The 21,619-nt window shown below is 41.6% G+C and overlaps 1 protein-coding gene across 1 annotated transcript in view; it reads right to left on the reverse strand.

Annotated features, from left to right (window-relative positions):
- Positions 1 to 2,661: 2,661 nt before the first annotated feature.
- Positions 2,662 to 21,619, reverse strand: part of Erich6 (glutamate rich 6) — a 32,449-nt gene continuing 13,491 nt past the window's right edge. Inside the window, exons 9-15 of the mRNA XM_059265096.1 lie at positions 16,778 to 16,935; positions 16,154 to 16,227; positions 14,755 to 14,891; positions 10,683 to 10,768; positions 7,841 to 7,996; positions 4,954 to 5,182; positions 2,662 to 2,930 (exon numbers count right to left, since the gene is read on the reverse strand). Coding sequence (XP_059121079.1) covers positions 2,667 to 2,930; positions 4,954 to 5,182; positions 7,841 to 7,996; positions 10,683 to 10,768; positions 14,755 to 14,891; positions 16,154 to 16,227; positions 16,778 to 16,935 — 1,104 coding nt within the window. The 3' untranslated portion in view covers positions 2,662 to 2,666. The remainder of the gene's footprint in view (positions 2,931 to 4,953; positions 5,183 to 7,840; positions 7,997 to 10,682; positions 10,769 to 14,754; positions 14,892 to 16,153; positions 16,228 to 16,777; positions 16,936 to 21,619) is intronic.

The raw sequence follows: 21,619 nt of genomic DNA on the forward strand, positions 1-21,619 counted from the left end.
TTTCTAGAAGGTATTTTTAAGAAAGATGTATTATTTTTATTTATGTGTGTATGTGAGAAAGAGTTTATGTGTGCCAGATGTGTGAAGGTGCCCACTGAGGCCGGAGTGTGTTGCTCTCCTGGAACTGGAGTTATAAGTGGTTGTGAGCCACCTGACATGGGTGCTGGGAACTGAACCAAGTTCTCTGCAGGAGCAGTCTGCACTCTGTAGTTGGGCTTTTCTTTGGGCTGCCAGCTCACAAAAAATAACACAGGGCTTATATGCTAATTATGAAAGGTCGGCTGTAGCTTGGGCTTGTTTCTAACTAAATTAACCCATTTCTATTAATTTACTTTCTGCCTTGTGGCTTTATTACCTCATCTCTGTACTGCCCATCCTGTTTTCTGCATCTCCTGGTGTCTCTGCCTTCTTCTCAGTGTCCTCTCTGCCCAGAAATCCTGTTCAGCTTTTTATTAAACCAATCAGAGTGACACATCTTCACAGTGTACAAAATGGTTATTTTGCAGCAGTACTCTAAACTGATGAGCCTGTCTCCAGCGTCTGTGGAGATATTTTAGAGGCAAAGTTTCATAGTGACCTATAAATTTGGCAGATATGTTTACTTTTTGAGAGGCTGTATTGATTTTGAAAATCTTGCATATTGTAAATGATTTTATGCAGAATATTGTCCAGTCCAAGTGATCAGCTTTGAAAACATACATACAAATAATTTTATATGGACTGAACAGGTTACATTTAGGAATATATATGTATGCATGTAATAACAATTACTGAAAAAAGAGGCCATAAATTTGAAGGAGAGTGGGGAGAGACATTTGAAAGAGTTTGGAGAAAGGAAAGAAAAGGTAGAAGTGTCTTAATTGTATTATAATCTCAAAAATAAAAACTTAAAAGCATAATAGTGGAAATTGTATAGTTACAAGCATAAAAAAAAATATGTGCCGGGCGGTGGTGGCGCACGCCTTTAATCCCAGCACTCGGGAGGCAGAGGCAGGCGGATTTCTGTGAGTTCGAGGCCAGCCTGGGCTACCAAGTGAGTCCCAGGAAAGGCGCAAAGCTACACAGAGAAACCCTGTCTCGAAAAACCCAAAAACAAAACAAAACAAAACAACAACAACAACAACAAAAAAATGTGACTCTAAAAGTCACTTTCCTACAAAGACAAGCAGTGGGAATTAGCAAGACAGAAATGAAAGAAGACAAAACAATCTCAGTCCTAACAACATTACCAGAAAGCAAGCTAATGACATATTTGGGCGTGGGGGCAGTAGTTAATGGGTTAACCAGGCCACTGTCACCCACAGGCCAACAGGGATAGACCATGCTTCCTCTTATACTTTTGAGAAGATGCAGGCCATCATGTTGGGGAAGTCATGGCAGAGTTTATGGTGGTGGCAGTTGGTAGCTGGAGCTTACTACCTGGCACCAACCAGGAAGCTGAGAGCTCGGGAGGGCCACCTGGAGCCCACAAGCCTCACCCCTGCAGTTCTTCCCATTAGGCCCCATGTTTAAAAGATTCTAAAACCCCCAGAACTGTACCCTTTGCTGGGGATCAACTGTACAAAACATTCAAGCCATAACAGATTCCATTGAGTTTCTAGAAAAACCTGATTTGGTAGTGGGGTGGGGGAAGGGTAGACTTAACTCCTTTTTGCCACATAGTGTCAAAACTGGCAATTAGGAATGTTACCTGAAACTTATTCCCTCCCACTCCTGAATTGCTGAGAAATCCAGGATGTTCAGCAGCTGTGGGGTCCAGATGTCTCTTATATGTCTTTAGAGTCTGCGGTGATTTGAATGAGAATGGCCCCCATAGGCTCATATATTTGAATGTTTGTTTCTCAGTTGGTGGACTGTTCAGGAAGGATTAGGAGGTGTGGCCTTGTTGGAGGAGATATCACTGGGCATAGGCTTTGAGGTTTCAAAAGCCCCCACTGTTGGCTGTTCATCCCCACTGTCTGAAACTATAAGTAAGCCCTCAATTAAATGCTTCCTTTTATAAACTGCCTTGGTCATGGTGTCTCTTTGCAGCAATTGAACAGTGACTAGACAGGGCCCTCACTGATCTGCCTTCTGTTCTTCCCCCTGATTGAGAAGAGGGGACTCTGCTATGTTATCTCTAGGGATTCAGTATTGTCTCACCAAAGCAAATGGGAAATAATTATTTTTGTGCAGTTTAGCTAGCTGGTTCATAGGTGAGTCTCAGCCTGATGCTGACCAGGTGGAGAGGGAGGAGGCATACTTCTCTTTGGTGGGAGGCAAACATTCTGGCAGATGGCAGGGTTTGCTTTCCTAGACTGCAGAATCAGGCGGCAGATCTTCTGGATTTCCTGTCTGTCCCCTCACAGGTGCCGTGGGCGGTGACTCTGAGAGTTATTCCTCCTCTAGATGTCCCTTTCAGGGGCTGAGAAGCACTGGTCCCCACACCATCCCTGGTGGAATAGGTGCCCACTGCCCTGTGTCTCTTTATGCCATGCTTCTTTTCTGGGCTTGAGGAAGTGAGTTACATTTCTAGCTGGGAATACACCAGCAATGACTCACAGTGTGTCCTACATGTATACAGTAAAGCATTTCTTGATATTTCCTGGTCATTCGATCCAGTCTTTGAAACCTCATGTTCCTTCAAAGACTCTTAACAAAACAAAAGAAAGCCCCGTGACACTTCTTTAATCTTTTTCTTTTATTAGCTTTTTAATTGTTGCTATTATATTTTTCTGTATGCCAGAATTATGACAGAGGGTAAGTAGTTTTAGAGAGAGTGAAGAAAGGTAGGAAGGTTGCTTAAATTTTTCCCAAGCCTGACTTGAGGGGAAATTCATGCACCCTTCCAGCTTATGGAACAGCCGCCGGATCTTTATTAAGCTGGCCAGCAGCAGCAGGTCGTCTCCACTCAGGAACCGCAGGGCTGGGAGCTCCTCTGGGTTGTGGAGCTTGTTGGCAAAGAAAGAGAGGGAGGAAGCTGAGTGTCCAGGAGCAGAAATGGGCAGGTGGGAGGACCAACTGGAGTTGGGACAGTGGGACCATTTTACTCTGAATAAAGAAAGAACCTGTCATGCTGTGGAGTCTGGAGAGAACAAATAGCGGACTTCAGACACTTGCAAAGCTTACAATTTATTCAGGAAATTTAACCAGTGTCAACTGAAGGGAGCGTGAAGCTACCTTAAGTAGTCTCTCCCCTAGAAAGTGCCGAGTGAGGCAGGTTGTGGAGGAGTGCTCTGAAGGCCCAGGGGGAAAGTACTGAGAAGGATGTCTTCCTAGAGAAGGTAGCAGGGGAGTGACTAACACTCCTTTTGTTCTCTACAGTGTGTCTCAACCTCCAGGTCTCCATTCAGTGGCCCTTGCCACTTCCTCACAGTCTGAGGATTCAAGGCTGAGGTCTCCTAGCAGCTACAGAGGGACCTGTCAGCTTCAGAGCCACCTAGGAGGGCGCTCAGCCTCAGAGGAGCAGGCTAGAGAGCAGCAGAAACACAGCCTTCTGCTGTAGGGGATGCATGGGGACAAAGAACACAGTACCTTGAGTTCCCACATCTCCCTCCAAAGAAAGGGTAACCATGGAAACAATGGGAAAAGTAAAAACTCCTTAGCACTGTGTTCTTCCTTTGGCATCAAGAAGTCTTTTCCATATTCAAATCCATTTCCAATAGTGGAGGAGAGAAGCCATAGGGCTGCAGAGTGGCAGGGGAGGGAAGGTGTCCCCAAGAGAGGATATTTTTGTGTCTTAGAGGAGAATGGACTTGCCATGAGTGTGATGTACCAAAGGGAGGCTAGACATTACTGTATACTCTGGAATAGTTGATCACACTGTACATTTTTCTGACCGAGAAAGAAGTTTGTTAAGAGCTGAACCAGGCAGATGGCCAGATTGATTAACAGGGCCTAGAATCATACTGAGCACACTTCAGGTTGCTTCTGAGGTCTCCATCTTGTTTGGTGGTCCTGCCAGTGCTGAATATTGAGATTGTATTTTCTTATGAAATACATGAAGTTAGGGAGTTGAAGGCAGTTGGGAAGTTTGGAGAAACCTCCCCCTTTAGAACCAGGCTAAATGAAGCTTCTCAGAGTTTAAGAGGTGTGTTCCAAATCATTGTGCCTATGGAAACACAGCAACGTTGTGAATCTCTCTCCGCATCTATGTGGCAGCTTTGTTTGCTCAGTACATAGTCAGTGCCAGGCACCATGCATAGGATTTTACATTTCCACAGACTCCTCACAGCAACTGCGAGGCAGGAGTCATTACTTCATAGCTGAGGAACGGAAGCTAAGGTTCACTCACATAGCCAAGGGGCAGAGCTGAGATTTGAAACTACAGACTGTAAGTTGATATCTGTGTTTTTAACCCCTAAATTATGGTCATCATGGAGTGTGTGCCTTGATCAAGTCAGGGCAAAGCACAGGATAAAGGAAGAGGAGAGAACCTGTTCTGTCCTTTGGAAGCTAATTGTCAATGGGAAAGGCAGCCCCAGTGGCCAGAGAGGCAGCCAGGCTCAGCCAGTGTAGGGCAGGGACAAGTTCACGGGCAGCTCAGAAGGTGGTAGATGATGACTGAGTGAAGACCTGGGCAGTCTAGCAGTGTCTCCTAGGAGTCAGGGCTTGTATTTCCTCTTAACATGATTAGGACTCAGGTTTCTGGCCCTGCCTAGTGCTTTCTGCCATAGCAGAGAGGAAATGGAAACCTCACAACACAGTCTCTAAAACAAAACTGCCAAGGCAGATGAATGTAGTCACACAATGAACTCCGGGAACATGCTGCTGGGACTTCAGTCGGAACTGAAAGAAACTTTAAGAGAGAAGAAAATGTAAGGTTGCTTCAATTGCACAGGGAACCTTCATTGTGAATTCCAAAAATCCTCAGTGGACAGATTAGGCATAAATATGTTCGATCAGTAATAACATTAACAAAGTTATTTTACTCTTAAAATCTAAATGATTTAAACTATTTTTTAATGCACTTACCATTACTTTGGTTCCAACACTGATTCTTGCCTGTTGGCCCATTGCTAGAAAATTAATGGAGACCTTGTCTTGTTCTAGGATGCGAATTCCAATGTAACGGTTCAAAGCCAGAAAGACGGGTTTAAATGAAACCAAGGATGAGGCAGGCATGGAACTTGACCAGTTCCAAGTTCGTATTCTGTTGCCAGCTTGATCTAAGTATTGGCCTCCCAAGATGTTGATGTATACCCTGGAAGGAAATTAGAATAATCAATAGTAGAGCTGTGTGTTCTGGCTCATACTTAAATCACAGCATTCAGGGGGCTGTGGTGGGATGATTGCCAGAGTGAGACCTTAGTTTAAAAAACAGACACAAAAAAGCCCTACCAATAGTAGCTCTGTAATTCAAGGCTGAATTAGCCCTGTAACTTCCTAACCACAGCATATGAGTGGTGGAATCCTTAGAATAACTTTAGAAGTAATACTCCTCACTTTACATTATTTGAAGTACTGGGTTCAAATTGAAGCATACTGATTAACTGAAGTGGGTCCAAAAAAGGCTGGGAGTATGAGGAGGAAGCCCGGGAGGTTTCATCTTGGAAAAAAAAGAATACAAAGGGGAAGCTGTTCCTGACAGAGAAGGGACCAGTGCTTAGATTCATCAGGCCCAAATGCAAGACCGTGGATGTCAATTTAGGGGGTGCCCGGATTAGTCCTTGTTGAAGAGAGCTGACACAGCTAATAGTCAAATATGCCCTTCCTTTTTATCTTAGTTTTTTTGGGGTTAGAGGGTGCTGGTGACTGAACATAGGGGCTTGGCCATGCTATGCATGAGCTCTCCCACTGGGCTGCACCACCAGCCATTGGATATGAGGCTTTTGGGGTCTGGGTGTGGAAAGCAGGGGCTCAAGGGTATTTCTGAGTTCACTGCAGTGGAGAAAAGTTCTACAGCAGAGCAAAGATGTGACTTAAATCAAGTGGACTTCTCCAACAATGTGGCATTGCCAAGACCCCATATTTACTACATTACAATTAGTCATGCTTGCTCTGAGGTTTTATGGCACTCATCACCATGACATTCTACTGAGCAACCTCGTTCCCATGCTCCCTTACCCTTTTCAGTGGAGGTAACCATCCTTTCCATGCCTTAGAAGGTTTAACTGTGTGAACTGCCCATGAGGTTCCCCATGAGTAAGGTAACTAATACCCTGTTTCTCCAGCACTGACTGACTGGATACTAACCTGACAGCAAAAGAAATGAAAAACCAAGAGGACACCTTACTGGATCTGGAAAGGGGGTGATTTCACACAGTAATATTTGACTAAATTGCTCTGAACCAGTTCTTTAATTATTCTTGGAGTTTATACCATAGATTTAGCTGTGTAAGGATAAAGATTCAGGATATGCCTGCTGGGGATGTCTTTCTGTATGCTGTGAAAGTGTTGCTCTGATTGATTGATATATAAAATGCCAACTGGCCAGTAGCCAGGCAAGAAGTATATTATAGGTAGGAAAAGCAGAGAGGAGAATTCTGGGAGGTGGAAGGCTGAGTCAGGAGACGCTGTCAGCCGCTGCTGCCATGAGAAGTAAGATGTAAAATTCCCAGTAAGCCACAAGCCACATGGCAAGGTATAGATTTATAGAAATGGGTTAATTTAAGATATAAGAACTAGATAGCAAGAAGCCATGGGCATACAGTTTATACATAATGTAAGTCTGTGTGTTTATTTGGGTCTGAGTGGCTGCAGGAGCCAGGTGGACACAGGAAAACTCCAGCTACATATGCTTTCAAGGAACTTCAGTTCACAGAGAAGACAGACTTGCACAGAGGCAGAGAGAAGGGGCTTTGGGAATGTCAAAGACCTGTCAAAATACCCAAGAGTTCAGCTCATGGGGTTGAGGATCCCTGAAATCATCTGGTAGCTACAGCTGATTGAATTAATATAGGTGATAATTATTATAACACTCCACCAAATGTGACACAGACTTACTATTGAATCCTGAAGGATAAGTAGACATTTCCCATTACACCTAGTGTTACTACCATGGACTAGAAACATAAATACTTCACTGTGTCCCCATTTTGTCAGCACTGCTAAGGTCCAAACTTTGCTAGTTATTGGCAGAGTTTCCCAAGTGATATTATATCTATGGATAATTTGAAAAGCCAACTGTAGCGACTTAAACTTGTAAGCTGAGGGTCAAAAATTTCAGGCCAGCCTGCTCTGTAGATGGAATTCCAGTCTGGCCAGGGCTACAGAGTAAGGCTGTGTCTTAAATGTGTGTGTGTGTGTGTGTGTGTGTGTGTGTGTGTGTGTGTGTGTGTGTATTTAAGCCTTTCTGAAAGGCTTACATTTTATTTGAAGTTAGGACCCAAATTTTTCTTTCAGATTAAATGAAATAATATGAACTTATAGAGTGTATATATTGATACATTAAAGGGAAATCATGATCTTTCTATAGAGATTTAAATCTTTCTCTGTATTATTATGTGTGTACGTATGAGGTACACATGGTGGGGGTTGCCTGTGAGCCACAGCATGCGTGTAGAGGTCAGAGAGTGACTCCATGCAGTCAGTTCTCTCCTTTCACCTTTCTGTGGATTCCAGGGGTTGAACTCAGATTGCCAGGCTTGCATGGAACTGCCTTTACAGGCTTTGTGGCTCCAGAGGTTTGTGTATTGTCGTCTGACATGGCTGCAGGAAGCTTAGGAGCTATGAATGTATCTCAAGCAGTAAGCAACACAGTGAGTGTGTCTCTGAGTTATATTACTATCTGAAGACCACTAACTTAAATAAATCTTTCTAAAGCCATTCTTATTATTGAAGAGAAAAGATTCAATTAAACAACAACAACAGTGAAAAAATAATCAAACACCAAAATGGCATGGAGGACCAAGAAGCCTACCAGACATTCCCGTTTGGATGGTAGCAGGAGCTTCTCCCAGAGGAGTCGAGCACTGCCAGGATAGCAGGGCTGCTGGATGTGTCTTCTTGGACAATACAAGTGAAACCATCTGTCTTGTTGGGCACTTGGATAATGGCTAGATTTCCAGATGGATAGCTGAGGTCAGATAAGGTCCTGTGAGCATTTATAGTGACCCTGGACTATGCGTGGAATATAATTAATTTATGAGGAACTTTTTGAAATTATGAAGCATTCTGAAAAGGTCTCTATTTTAATACAAAAGAATTATATGCTTTTATATGGATCAAAATATATTTATAAAAGGTAAAATGCCCAACAAAATGGTAAGAAATAGAATTGGAAATATAGAAGAGGATTATGCATCATGATAAAATTAAATTTATCCCCAAAGATGTAAGGTTGGTTAAACACCTGAAAATTAACAAGTAAAATAAACCACATTAGTAGAATAAAAATCAGAAAGAGTGTAGAGAATAGGTAGAGAAAAATCATCTGAAAAACCTGTACTGCTTCATGATAAAAAGACTCAGTAGTCTTTAAATAGATTGGAACATCTTCAGCCTGATAAAGGGTAGTCACAGAGATGCCAGAGGCTGACATTCTACTTAATGGTATGCTTTCCTGTTCAGATGAGAACCTAAACCAAGTCCATGCCCATGACATCCAATGACTAATATCCTTATTACAATTTTATTTATTTATTTGTGTGTGTGTATATATGTGTGTGCGTGCACACGTGTGTGTGTGTGTGTGTGTGTGTGTGTGTGCGTGTGCGTGTGCGTGTGTGTGTGTGTGTGTGTGTGTGTGTGTGTGTGTGTGTGCGCCACAGAGTGCATATAGAGGTTAGAGAAAAACATGCAGGACTAGGTTCTCTCTCCACAATGTGGGTCCTGGCAAGTTGAACTCAGGTCATCAGGCTTGGTGGAAAATCCCTTTATCCACCATCTTGCTGGCCCCTTCTAGTCAATTTTACATGAACGTCCTAACCATGGAAAGTTTAGGAAAGGAAAATGTCTAGATTGGAAAGGGAGGTAAAAAATGTATTTGGGATCTGTGTATACAGAAAGCCTTAGGAACACCACAAAACAAAATTTTAGAGCCAGTAAGTGAGTTCAGGTGGAGTGTAACTGTAGGCTGCAAGATAAAATCAATTCGATTCCTTCATATTTGACCATTTGAAGATGAAATTAAGAAAACCGTCCTACTCACACTAGCAATAAGAAAAGCACACTAAGCATATCTCGATGGTAATCAGGTCTATATGCAAAGGCTGTTCAGAGACAAACGTAATTCCAGACTGATTCTGAATCATTCTGAAAGTCAGCCACAGTCTCTAAGAGAGTTAAGAATTAAAGTCACGATCTGAAACAATTACTAATAAAAGTTGAGCAAGTTATTTAACAAAAACAAAACCTCGATTCTTTCTCACGGGGGACTACAGCTTTGTCATTTGCGACCATGAACAAAATGTTTCTGGTTTCTTGTTAGGATTTGACTAAACATTTGGGACACTGACTGAAAATGACTTTGTTCCACAGGAAGCACTCGGTTCATGAAAAGGTTTCTTTAGCTGGGCAATGGTGGCACACACCTTTAATCCCAGCACTTGAGAGGCAGAGGCCAGCCTGGTCTACAGAGTGAGTTCCAGGACAGGCTCCAAAGCTACACAGAAAAACCCTGTCTCGAAAAACCAAAAAAAAAAAAAAAAAAAAAAAAAGTCTCTTTGTTTCTTTTCTTTTTGTTTTTTTTCTTTTTTTTCCAGAGATACTGGGTGGCTTTTATGCCAAAACTCCATGGCTTGGCTATCTGAGTGGCCTATGATGAAGTGGCTAATGACCTTTGGTTCATGAGTGTATAAATCGGTCTGTAGTTTGGGGGTAAAAAATATCAGAGCTAGAAATGTCCACATTTCTTACCTAGAATTTCTCCTAGGTATTTAATTCAAGGAAATGAATTGGAAGTGTGCAGCAGGTGCGGCAGAGAGCTGTCCGCACTGCTGAATGGGGCTCAGAACTCAGCACTGTGTGGTACAAAAAGTGTCTCAATGTCTATTGCATGTGACATCCTCCTAACATTACATAAAAGAACCAGCTGCAGAGTGAAGTATGTACTAGAGTTGATTTCAAAGAACTCTGTATGTAGGTAAGCGTATGGACTGGAAGGCAGCGTGATGGAAGGTGCATTTCCAATGTTATCCGCTCTTGGTAGAATTCCGGGAGGATGTATTTTTCTGTACCACCCCTATTCTCTTTCTTTTCTGTCCTGTCTTTTCTGTCTGCCCCTCCCTCCCTCCATCCCTCCTTTCCTCCCTCCCTCCTTTCATTTTCTTTTGGGATTGACACTAAGGCCTAGCACATGTGGTCTGCCACAGACCTCCTCCTCAGCTCTTTTTTTATTTTTTATTTTAGGATAGGTTCACTCTAAGTTGCCCAGGCAGGCCACAGACTTGTTATCTTCCTGCTTTATCTTCTACCTCAGCCTCCTCCACCTTAGCCTCCCCTACCTCAGCCTCCTCCACCTCAACCTCCTCCACCTCAGCCTCCCCACCTCAGCTTCCCCCCACCTCAGCCTCCCCCACCTCAGCCTCCCCTACCTCAGCCTCCTCCACCTTAACCTCCTCCACCTCAGCCTCCCCTACCTCAGCTCCCCCCCATCAGCCCCCCCTCTCAGTCTCCCCCACCTTAGCCTCCCCCACCTCAGCCTCCTCCACCTCAGCTTCTCAAGTAGCTGAGACTACAAGCCTATGCCATCAAGCCCTGCCTGTCTGTTTTTCTTCTTGGGAAGTAAAGCCAATACAATCAGGTATGGAAAAAAAGGATACAATATTTGTGTTGTCCCATCTGGAAAGGAGGTGAGAAACTTTCTTCCATTCTTGTAGTGCTTCTCCAAGAGCTCGTTCCTCATGACCTACATGTGCAGCAAACAACATTAACTGCTGGCTGCTGAGCTTAATGCAAGGAACACTATGGTGCAAACCATTCCTTTACTTAATGTGCTTAGCCTGGCTTCAACAACATGGGATGGTCAGCAGCAACAATTTACAGGTCATCCTGAATACCCGCAGTATAACTTAATAAACCCCTTCTCATCACTTACCTATTTGAAAGTTTTATTTTCATATCATTTATATTACCATAAAAAACAAAAGGAGACAAGAAAAAGTCACATCACAATGACAACATTCATATCCTTATTGCAACGGTTATACATATCTGTGGAACTGCTTAGCTGAACAACGAAGGGGTAAGTATTATTTTATAAATCTGACCTACTTTGTTGTGGAATAATCTTTTTGCACACTGTGAAGATGTGTCTTTGCCAAGGAGCCTTCTGATTGGTTTAATAAAGAGCTGAATGGCCAATAGCTAGGCAGGAAGAGGCTAGGCAGGACTTCTGGGGACAGAGCTCTGGGAAGAAAAAAGGCGGGGTCATGAACCAGATGCAGAGACAGAGCAAGACATGAGGAGGAAAGGTAAAAGCCATGAGTTACATGGCAGCATGTAGATGAATAGAAATGGGTTAATTTAAGTTATAAGAGCTTGTGGGACAAGCCTAAGCATAGGCCAAGCTTTTGTAATTAATAGTAAGTCTCCATGCCATTTTTTGTGACCTGGTGGCCCAAACAAAGATCTCTCTACACTACTTTATTCACTTTTTTTTCTGTGTCAGGGATTGAACCTAGGGCCCTGCACATGTTAGGCAAGCACTTTCTACCAAGCTACATCCCCAGCAGTAAGCCAGTGAAGACACAGGAAGAGAACTATTAGGCTTCAAGTTCAACCACTTTTATATGGAAGTCCAATGTAAAAATGAATTTGTATCTGATAATATTAATTATAAACTGAGGATTTTGTTTAATTCTATGCATTCCTGGTCTTGATATATACTAAAATGGAACAAGAATTCCTAGGGTGAAATGATCTAAGTTTTGAGACAAACATTGTCATTTACTTTGAAAACCTATTGTCCCATCCAGAAATGATGGCCTTGTTTTTTCTTTCACCTTTGAAGCTATGAAATATGGAATATTTCCAGAGAAGCACTACAGGACACTATTTTTAGCAGTGGGTAATTATGAAATAAACACCATGTCATCACCACACAAGTTCAAAAATGGAATAAGAGACTCCAATGGTCCCATCCTAGTGTGCTCACCCCAGTGTGAACAACCCAGTGGGCCCATCCCAGTGTGAACAGCCCAGTGTGCTCACCCCAGTGTGTCCACCTCCGTGGGCCAAGCACAGTATCAACACTCTGCCAAGATGCATCTGACAGTATGATTTTGTGATAATTTCTGTGTATTTTTTGTGTGTTTATCATTTAGCTTTTCCCATTTTTTAATGCTCCATATATGATGTGTAGTGGTTTGAATAAAAATGGCCCTCATAGGCCCATCGGGAGAGGCACTATTAGGAGATGTGGCCTTGTTGGAGGAAGTGTGTCACTGGGGGTGGGCTTTGAGGTCTCAGATGCTCAACCTAGACCCAATGTGACAGTCTCTTCCTGCTGCCTTCAGATATCGATGTAGAACTATCAGTTACCTCTGCAGCACCATGTCTGCCTGCATGCCACGATACTTCCCACCATGATGACAATAGACTAAACCTCTGAACCTGTAAGCCATCCCCAGTTAAATGCCTTCTTGTATAAGAGGTGCTGTGGTTGTGGTGTCTCTTCACAGCAATAGAACCCCTAACTAAGACACATAGGCTCATCTGTTGTAATTGTAATGTCTTCTTTCTTCTGAGTGAAAGATCCTTCTCATTGAGTAGCTGCAGTGCAATGACTTTCCCTTGCGCATGGTTTTCTATTTGTCACTACTCATTGTGGGTGAGAGAACCTGGGTTTCTCCTACTTTTGACTGCTCGAACATTCTTATGTGTGCATGTTGGTGTTAAGTTCCTGTAGGGTATAGTTCCACTGAGATGACTTTACAATTCTGTATCACATCACATGTCACAAGCAAATGCTGGTCAGCTACTGTTTGGTCCTCTCCCCAAAGCTTAGCACTATCAAGAGTTTATGTTTTCACCAGTATTGTTAGTATGGACTGAATTTTCATTTCTCAGGTGATTAAGAAGGGTTGAGCAGGCTTTCATAGGATTTTAGTCATCTGCATTTTCTCTTGTGAAAAGTTTCTATTTGAGTTTTGGGAAAGGGCTCACTTTTCTATAAGATTCACTTTTTGTTTGTTTGTTTTGTTTCTGAGAAAAGGTCTTACTATATAGCCCTGGCTAACTTGGAACTCAATCTGTAGACCTGGCTGATCTTGAACTCACAGAGGTCTGCCTACCTCTGCCTCCTGATGCTGGGATTAAAGGTGTGTACTGCCACACCTGGAAAAATTAACTTTTTCATCTTGATTTATAAAAATTCTACATAAATTTAGGATAATACTTTTATATGCCAAATGTAATTTAAACAATTCTTCATTTTTGGCTTGTTTTTCATAATTTTAATTTTAATAATCAAATCCTTAGCAAATACTGCTTTTAGGTATAACTCTATTCTATGATGTTAAAAAAACCCTTGTGGCAGCACAAATTGGACTGAGTTATAAAATAAAAGAGACACGAAGTGGGGAAGGGTTGGAGGGGGAAGAGAATTGGATCTGGGAAGAATTAGGAGGAAGAGCTGGAGATAAATATGATCAAAACACACTGTATGCATGTATAAAATATGATCACACATATGAAATCCCCAATGTTATACATTTAAAAAATGAAAGGAAGCTGGGCACTGGTGGCATACACCTTTAATCACAGAGGCAGAGGCAGGTGGATCTCTATGAGTTTGAGGCCAACCTGGTCTACAAATGGAGTTCCAGGACACAGCCAGAGCTGTTAAACAGGGAAACTCTGCCTTGAAAAACAAAACAAAACAAGAAAAGAAAACCTTTATAGTTTGTATGTTGTATTTCAGCATTTAATCTCCTTAAAATTGGTTTCTACATGTGGTATGAGGTGGTCTTTCTAATTACATTAATACAGCATATGGCCACCCAGTCCAAGCTGACCCTGGAACTACACATTAAAAAGGCTTTCTTTCTTCACTCCTCTGCAGTGGGCACTGCTGTCATAGGTTACATGCATGCTTGCTGGGATCTGATCAGTGACTGTTCTGTGGCTCTGTTGACCCTTCCCCAGTACCACCCTTGTTTAATCACTCTATTCCGTAGAGGTCTGCATCTTCCTTTGGTTTTCTTCCAGAGTGTCTTGGTAATTCTGGTTCTTTATATTTCTACATAAATTTTACAATCAATGTACAAAGACTCCCCTCAATATTTGTAAAATACACTCTTCTTAGAACCTGGTGGAGATTGCCTTGGGTCATTTAAGGGAAGAATGGCCCCTAAAGTTCTTCCTCTTTAACTCCTGGAGCATGGAGGTGCAGTACAAACAGAGCACTTCAAATGCTAACACAGTTTTGAGGAAGTGGTTAGGACTTGGGTGATTTTTCTTCCCTCTTTCTAAGAGTTCCAGATGGTCTTTTTTTGTTGTTTTGTTTTGTTTTGTTTTGTTTTTGTTTTGTTTTGTTTTTTGAGACAGGGTTTCTCTGTGTAGTTTTGGTGCCTGTCCTGGATCTCACTCTGTAGACTAGGCTGGCTCGAACTCACAGAGATCCTCCTGGCTCTGCCTCCTGAGTGCTGGGATTAAAGGTGTGCACCACCACTGCCCGGCTCCAGATGGTCTTTAACTTGCAATGGTCACATTTTAAGGCCCAAAGGCTTTAAAACTAAGAACATTTGTAAGACATAAAGTGTAGAAGCAGTTGCAATCCTAGGTCTGTACCAATTATTTCTGAGAGATAGCAATGGGACATCCATGAGAACTTTATATGTTTGAAGCAAAATTGGCTTAAAAAATCAAAAACAAAAATTGAAAAAGAATTACCTTTCCACATGTTTTCCTGGAATCACAGCAAAAGATGGAGACGTTACTAATCTGAATATCATCTGTGTCTTCAATGATCTTCTTCTCTGGTATATCCACAGAAAGCTGGTAAGAAATTGTCTTCAAGTGCTTTGAATCTAGTGGGAGAAAAAAAATCACAGGAAAGTACATGCATGCTTTGCCTTAAAAAAAAAAACTTCATAATAAAATTAAAACCCTGTTGAAAATGCATTGATTTATCACACTTTATTATTATTATTATTTTTTTTTTTGGTTTTTCGAGACAGGGTTTCTCTGTGTAGCTTTGCGCCTTTCCTGGAACTCACTTGGTAGCCCAGGCTGGCCTCAAACTCACAGAGATCCGCCTGGCTCTGCCTCCCAAGTGCTGGGACTAAAGGCGTGCGCCACCACCGCCCGGCCACACTTTTTTAAAAAGAAGAAAAGTAAGGACCTTTATTAAATTAAAATTAGGAAGGAGGTTTTTTGGTTAAAAAATGATAAAAGATCTCTATTAAATAAAAAATGAAAATTCCTCTGAGTTTTCATTATGTGGAATTTCTAGGTTTTGAGTTATTTCCTTCCTTTCTTCCTTCCTTCTTCCCTCTATCCTCACTCCTTCTTTTCTTTCCTTTTTTTTTTTTTTTTTGAGACAGGGTCTGAACTATATAGCCTTGGCTTGGAACTCACCATGGAGGCCAAGCTGGTCTCAAACTCCCAGAAATCTGCCTGGCTGGAGTGCTGGGATTAAAGGTGTATGCCACCAGGCCTTTAGTTTTAGTAAGAAACAGTGAATTTCAAGAAACTCCCTATAATATTAGATATTTAGTTACAAAAATACAAACTGAACTGACTACCTGAAGTACCTTTTCAATAACAGAAGGAACTTGATGCTGACTGAGAAAATTAAAATATTTCTTCTAAATCAGATGGCCTGTGAGGAGACCATGAAACATATAAAGCTATGATTTCTGATGCTAAATTCAATTCTCCTTCAACTGCTCAGTTCTGTACCCACACTGACCAGCCCTGGTGAGTACAGGAAGAAAGTATTTTAGATGTCTTTTGACAGGTTTTCCCCATCTGAGTTTGAGAAAAGAGTGCAAGGTATGCTTCCTAACATAAGAGACACAAATTTGATAACGCTCAGCCACTGTCTAAGGGCTCTGACGATGCTACTAGTTATTTCAGCCAATAATGATGAGACAAAGGACCAAGAACTCCAAAGCCAAAGAGCCTAAACCCCCTATTTCTTGACTTCATTTCACCAGATACAGGCTTTATGATACTTACAAATGAACATTTCCAATATTATTTTAACAATTTTATGCCTTGGCTGAACGTCTGAGCTTTCTGATGCTGTATGGCATCATGACGACAACTTCCGTGACAACAGCCTTACCTTCATCAGATGACGGGGTGCTCTGTTCATTTGATACTATTGCAAAATGTCTGGCCATCTGACGTTCTTGTTTCCTACAAAATCAAAACCACCAACATAAATCTGAATTGTAGTTGAAAGTGGGAATAGTGTACTACAAATTTCAGTGGCTCAAGTACCATCTTTTGTTATTTCAATCTGCTATCACTTATGAATCCAGCTTCTGTAATCAGAGCATGTGAGTGGGCTTATAGTGCAAATTTCTCTAGCATAGGGATTTTGGATTGCCCTGATACTTTATGGTTGACAATTTACACTTTAAATCAGTGAGCTCACTAGGTTCCTGTCTCTAATATCATCATCATTATTATTACTATTATTATTTAGTATCTGTATATGTGGTACTAGGGATTCATTGCAGGGCCTTATGTACACAAGGGAAGCATTCTACTACTGAGCCTCTTGGAACTTTTGAATCTCATAACATCCACCGGGAATTACAATGAGCTTGCTTTAGCTCATTTCTATTTCTTTATAAGAAACACACCCTCATAATTATATATTTTGAGAAACCAAGGTTCATTTTATAAAATGCTCTTCTGTTAGCATGTCCTGTCTGGCTTAGCACCAGGGCCCCTGCATTACCTCTGAATGGCTTTTTCCTTTGCCTTGAGTCTATCAACCTCACTGCCATGGGCTGCATGAGGATTAATACTTATTAAGTCCGTTTTAGTTCTTTTGATGTTTAGCCTTTCCTCATTGATATAATCAAGAAGATTTTGTAACTGAAGACAACAGCAAGCCTGAAAGACAAAGAGGCTATGGGTAATAATAGGTGAATAGGATCAGAGGGGTAAAACCCTCAAACCACCACTGAGGTATGGATAACAAGAGGCCATAACTCTTTTCTTTTAGTAGCTTTGGTAAGATAAAGTTTACTCACCGTGATGCAATTCATCTGCTTAAAAGAGTTATTTCAGCAGGTTTTTAGTATTTTCAGAGCAACCATTACCAATCATTTCAGATAAAACCTGTACCCATTAACAGTCATTCCTCTCCTCAGAGCTGCCACAAATCATTAATCTGCCTCCTCCTTTGTTTTCGAGACAGCAACTCAGGTATTCCTGTCTACTTTCTATGTAGCCAAGGATGACCTTGAGCTTGTGATCTCCCTGTCTCCATCTTCCAAGCACTGGGAATACTGCATGTGCCACCATGTGATGAACCAGCCTGCCTCCATCTTAGGCTTGAAAGCCATCAAACTAGGTTCATTTCTATTTATGATTAAACCTGTTTCTCAAGGTTTGGGCTATGCCACACCTGTAATCTTAACTACAAATGGTTCTGGACTGCCTGTATCAGGAATGGCAATCATGTCTTTGTTTCAAAAGGCTAATAGCCATCTTGCAACCCTACCTTTGTTTCAAAAGGGTTGTTATGACTACCTTCTTATTACTACCTGTTGTTAAGACCCCCTTGAAATCCTGTCTTTGTTTCAGGAGGTCATTTTGACTAACTTGTTATGCTTATGTTCTGCTCCCATAATCCCACCTATTTTGCCGCCAAGTCCCCGATTCGGGAACCCCTACCCATGAGCTATTAAAAACCTTGTCTTCCTCACATCCAATTTTGACTTCTTGAACCCTGCCTTAGGGTGACTCAACCTGTGTATGCATGAATAAAAAAAAAAATGTTTGCTTTAATTAATTTGGCTGTGATGATTTGGGTCAGTGGTCTTTCTTTCCTCCCATCTTTGGGATTAACACTTCCCCCACTTATTTGGTAGCAGAGATAAAACCCAGGGCTTTGGGCATGCTAGGAAAGCATTACCAGCTAGGCCCCAGCCCTTAACCTGCTTTCTGTCTCTCCACATTTGCCCATTTTTCACACTTCATGTCCCTGGAACCATGCTAGTTTGTGATTGTCCTTTTCACTTAGCATAGTGAAGATGGCCTTATCCATCTTGTAGCATGTTTTAAGACTTCTATTTTGTCTGGCTGAATAATAACTAATTGTACTGATACATGTTTCCACTTTTGTGTATTAAGAGTCAAGATTGATTGTTTAGAAGTTTTGTATAGATACATGTTGTCCATTTTCTTGGGTATAAATCTAGAAAGAAAATTGCTGGTACCTTTGTAGGTTGGTGCAAAAGGGATTGTAGTTTTGGACCACAACTTTCAAATTATTGTAACTGGGCTCAAATGCATCTTTATTAATCAAAATAGAAATTATTTCAATAAACACTTTTTTTGCAATGAGAAATAAATTGGTTTAATCCTGTGGCATAAAAACCCATGCTCACTGGGCAGTGGTGGTGCACGCCTTTAAGTCCAGCACTCAAGAGGCAGAGGCAGGTGGATCTTTGTGAGTTCAAGACCCGCCTGGGCCACAGAGTGAGTTCCAGGAAAGGCGGAAAAGCTGCACAGAGAACCCCTGTCTCGAAAAACCAAAAACCAAACCAAAACAAAACAAAACAAAAAACCACCAACCAAAAACAAACAAACAAAAACAAAAAACAAAACAAAACAAAAAAAACCACATGCTCAACAAACTCTTAGGAAGCATGTTCCACATTATGTTGGTTGTGGAAGTATTTTCCCTGCAAAAAGTTGTCAAAATACTTAAAGAAGTAGTAGTCAGTTGGCAAGAGGTCAGATGAATGTGGTGAATGGGGCAAAATCTTCTAGCCCAATTCACTCAACCTTTGAAGCTTTGCTTATCCAATGTGCAGTTAGGTGCTCTCATGGAGAAGAATCACACACTTTCAGTTGACCAATGCTGGTGGCACATGATGCATGTTTTTGGTACATCTCACTGGCTTACTGAGTGTACTTCAGATATGTATCTGATGCATAGCTTACGCTCTAGGTTGCTGTATTCCACATGGCTCTGGCTCTTTTGGCCCACTGCCCCACATGGACACCCCCCTTCTCTTCTTTCTTCTGGTTTTCTCTTGCCTTGCAGCCAGTCTGACCACCCCGACAATGTTCTACTTTGATACCTGTCCCCTACGTGGTTTAAAATCTATATAATTTGTAACAAAGTCAGTTTCCTGCAGGAAGTTTTGTCTTGTTGTTAAAAAAGTTTTGTCTATTTTATATGGATGGATAGCTCTGTGCCTGTAAGGCTTCTTGCAGATATGGAGCCACACAAAATTGTATCAGGCTCAGTTAAATGTGCAAGTGTGTGTGGCCACTGCATGTTTGTTTCTGACTGGTCTAGGATGCGTGAGTTACCTGTGTCTTGGTGAAAACTCAGCTATTACTATAGCAACTAGCTGCCTAGGCTCAGAATTTGCCTCTGGGCTTTCTGGTCACCAAATCTGATGTAATAACAGAGATTCATATGTCATTTGGATATAAAAAATATTCAAGTTGTTTTCTGCTCTTCTACTTTATTAAAAAATAGCTAACAGAACCCCAATTTTTATGGTTAAAAAAATCTGTTACAGAAAGTTAACTTAAAACGTGTAACTCCAAATTGCAGCTGTTCTGGGAAACAATACGTGGTCTGCCACCATCTTAAGTGAAGCCATGTGGGCAGTCGCCATTTTGACTAGGGTTGGAGAAGAGGGATGTCATGTGACTTCACCACCATCTTGATTAAAGGTGACCACATGGAGTGGGCCTACCAGGGAGACAACACATCTCCAAGATATTTTGGATTAGGATGGATTTTTGTATGAGAATTCCTGTCCTGTCCTGAAAATGAGGTTTATGAAAGATAGGATATAAAACAGTGTTGGCTTAATGGGGTATTACAGCTGTACCTCTATGCATTCATAAACAGTGACGTATCTTTTTGGCACCCAGATTTTGCAACGTAAGAGTAATCTACTTGGTACTGATTTTAGAGACACTGAATTGTTTACACTGATGAAACTTGGTTTTTCTTCTACAAATTATGGTAGTGCTCTGTGTCTCTTCATTCTTGAAATAATAAGGTACTTTAGTTGGGTATTACCAGATCACACAGTTGAGAGATCTTAAACATCTTTAAAAGAAAATGTTAGTTTTACAGTTGAGATGAAAGGCAGTTTTGTTTTTGTTTGTTTGTTTGTTTGTTTGGTTGGTTTGTTTGTTGTTTTTTTTTTTTTTGGTGGGTGAAAATGGATGGGTGCAGAAAAACCTCCACCTGGAGCTTGCTTTAAATGTGACAAAGCCAGCTACAGGGCAGAAAAAACTGCCTTTCACTTCAGCTGCTGTCAAGGCCCTGTCCAGACTGTGGACATCCAGGACACTGGGGAATTAATTGTCCTGCTTTGCCTAGACAAGGTAGACTGGTCTTCCCAGGTTTCTACTCCAATGGAAAGTCTGTCAGGTCTTCTGGGTCTGGCAGCCGAAGACTGATACTGCCCTGGGATCTCTGTTCCCGGTGACCACCCACGGAGGACCCTGGGGTAGCTGTCTAGGTAGCCAGTAAGTCCCTGTCATTTTTAATAGATTTGAAGCTGCTTGGTCTGCACTTCTGTTAACTCAGGTAAAATTTATCCTTCTCAGATTTGATGGTGTTTGACAACTAGTGATAGCTTCACCAACTTAGCAGTCCCCTCCCCTGAAAGGCTACAGCCACCTTGGTAGTTCATTAGTTAAGCTTTTTGTTAAAAAATACCGACAGGCTTGCCTTGTTCATAGCCTTCATAGCAAAGGACAAACAGGTTTCAGATGTAACTTTTCACTAAAGGAACACAGAAAATGATTTAAGATGTATAAATGCAGGGTTGGGGATTTAGCTCAGTGGTAGAGCGCTTGCCTAGCAAGTGCAAGGCCCTGGGTTCGATCCTCAGCTAAAAAAAAAAAAAAAAGAAGATGTATAAATGCAAGATGTAAGGGTATAAGTAAATTATGTAGGGTATATAAAGATGTTTTGGACTTCTGTCCCCTTTCTATGCTATTACTACACTGGATGTTCAGAGGTTCAGAGTTTCAGCGCTGATAAATGGAGTTCTGATGAACTGATAGAGCACTGACTGCTTACTACTCAGTCATCAAGTTCAAGATTTTAAATTTCCTCTGCTTGTCTTCTAAGTATAGACTTAAAGGTGTGTCTCATCTGGCTAAAACCAGGCTCTCTACACATAGGAAAAATGTTCATGCCTTTTAACCCAGAACTATAGCTTTTGCGATGACACCAAGGTGTAAATCTGCTCCAGCTGTTTGTCAGACACCTGCATGTTCCTGGGGAAAGAGCACTGCTACTGTATCAAGGAATCTGGCCTGGTGGAAACTATTATTGGGTCATTCTACAAACTGTCTGAAGAACTTTGCCAATACAACCAGGGCACATCTCCGTTCCATTCTTTCTGGCAATCTTCACTCTTCCCATGGCTAGCTCCTTTCGTAAGACAAGTGGTAATAATCTGGTTTTTACTCCTAGCAACTTGCCTTCTTGCTTCTTCCAGGAACAGATTTATGAGGTCTCTAGGGAGACAGTTAATTGAATGCTTCTTCACCCATACCTCCCACTGAGCACAAACCCACCAAC

This window comes from Peromyscus eremicus, chromosome 6, assembly GCF_949786415.1.
Source record: "Peromyscus eremicus chromosome 6, PerEre_H2_v1, whole genome shotgun sequence".
Taxonomy (NCBI): Eukaryota; Metazoa; Chordata; class Mammalia; order Rodentia; family Cricetidae; genus Peromyscus; species Peromyscus eremicus.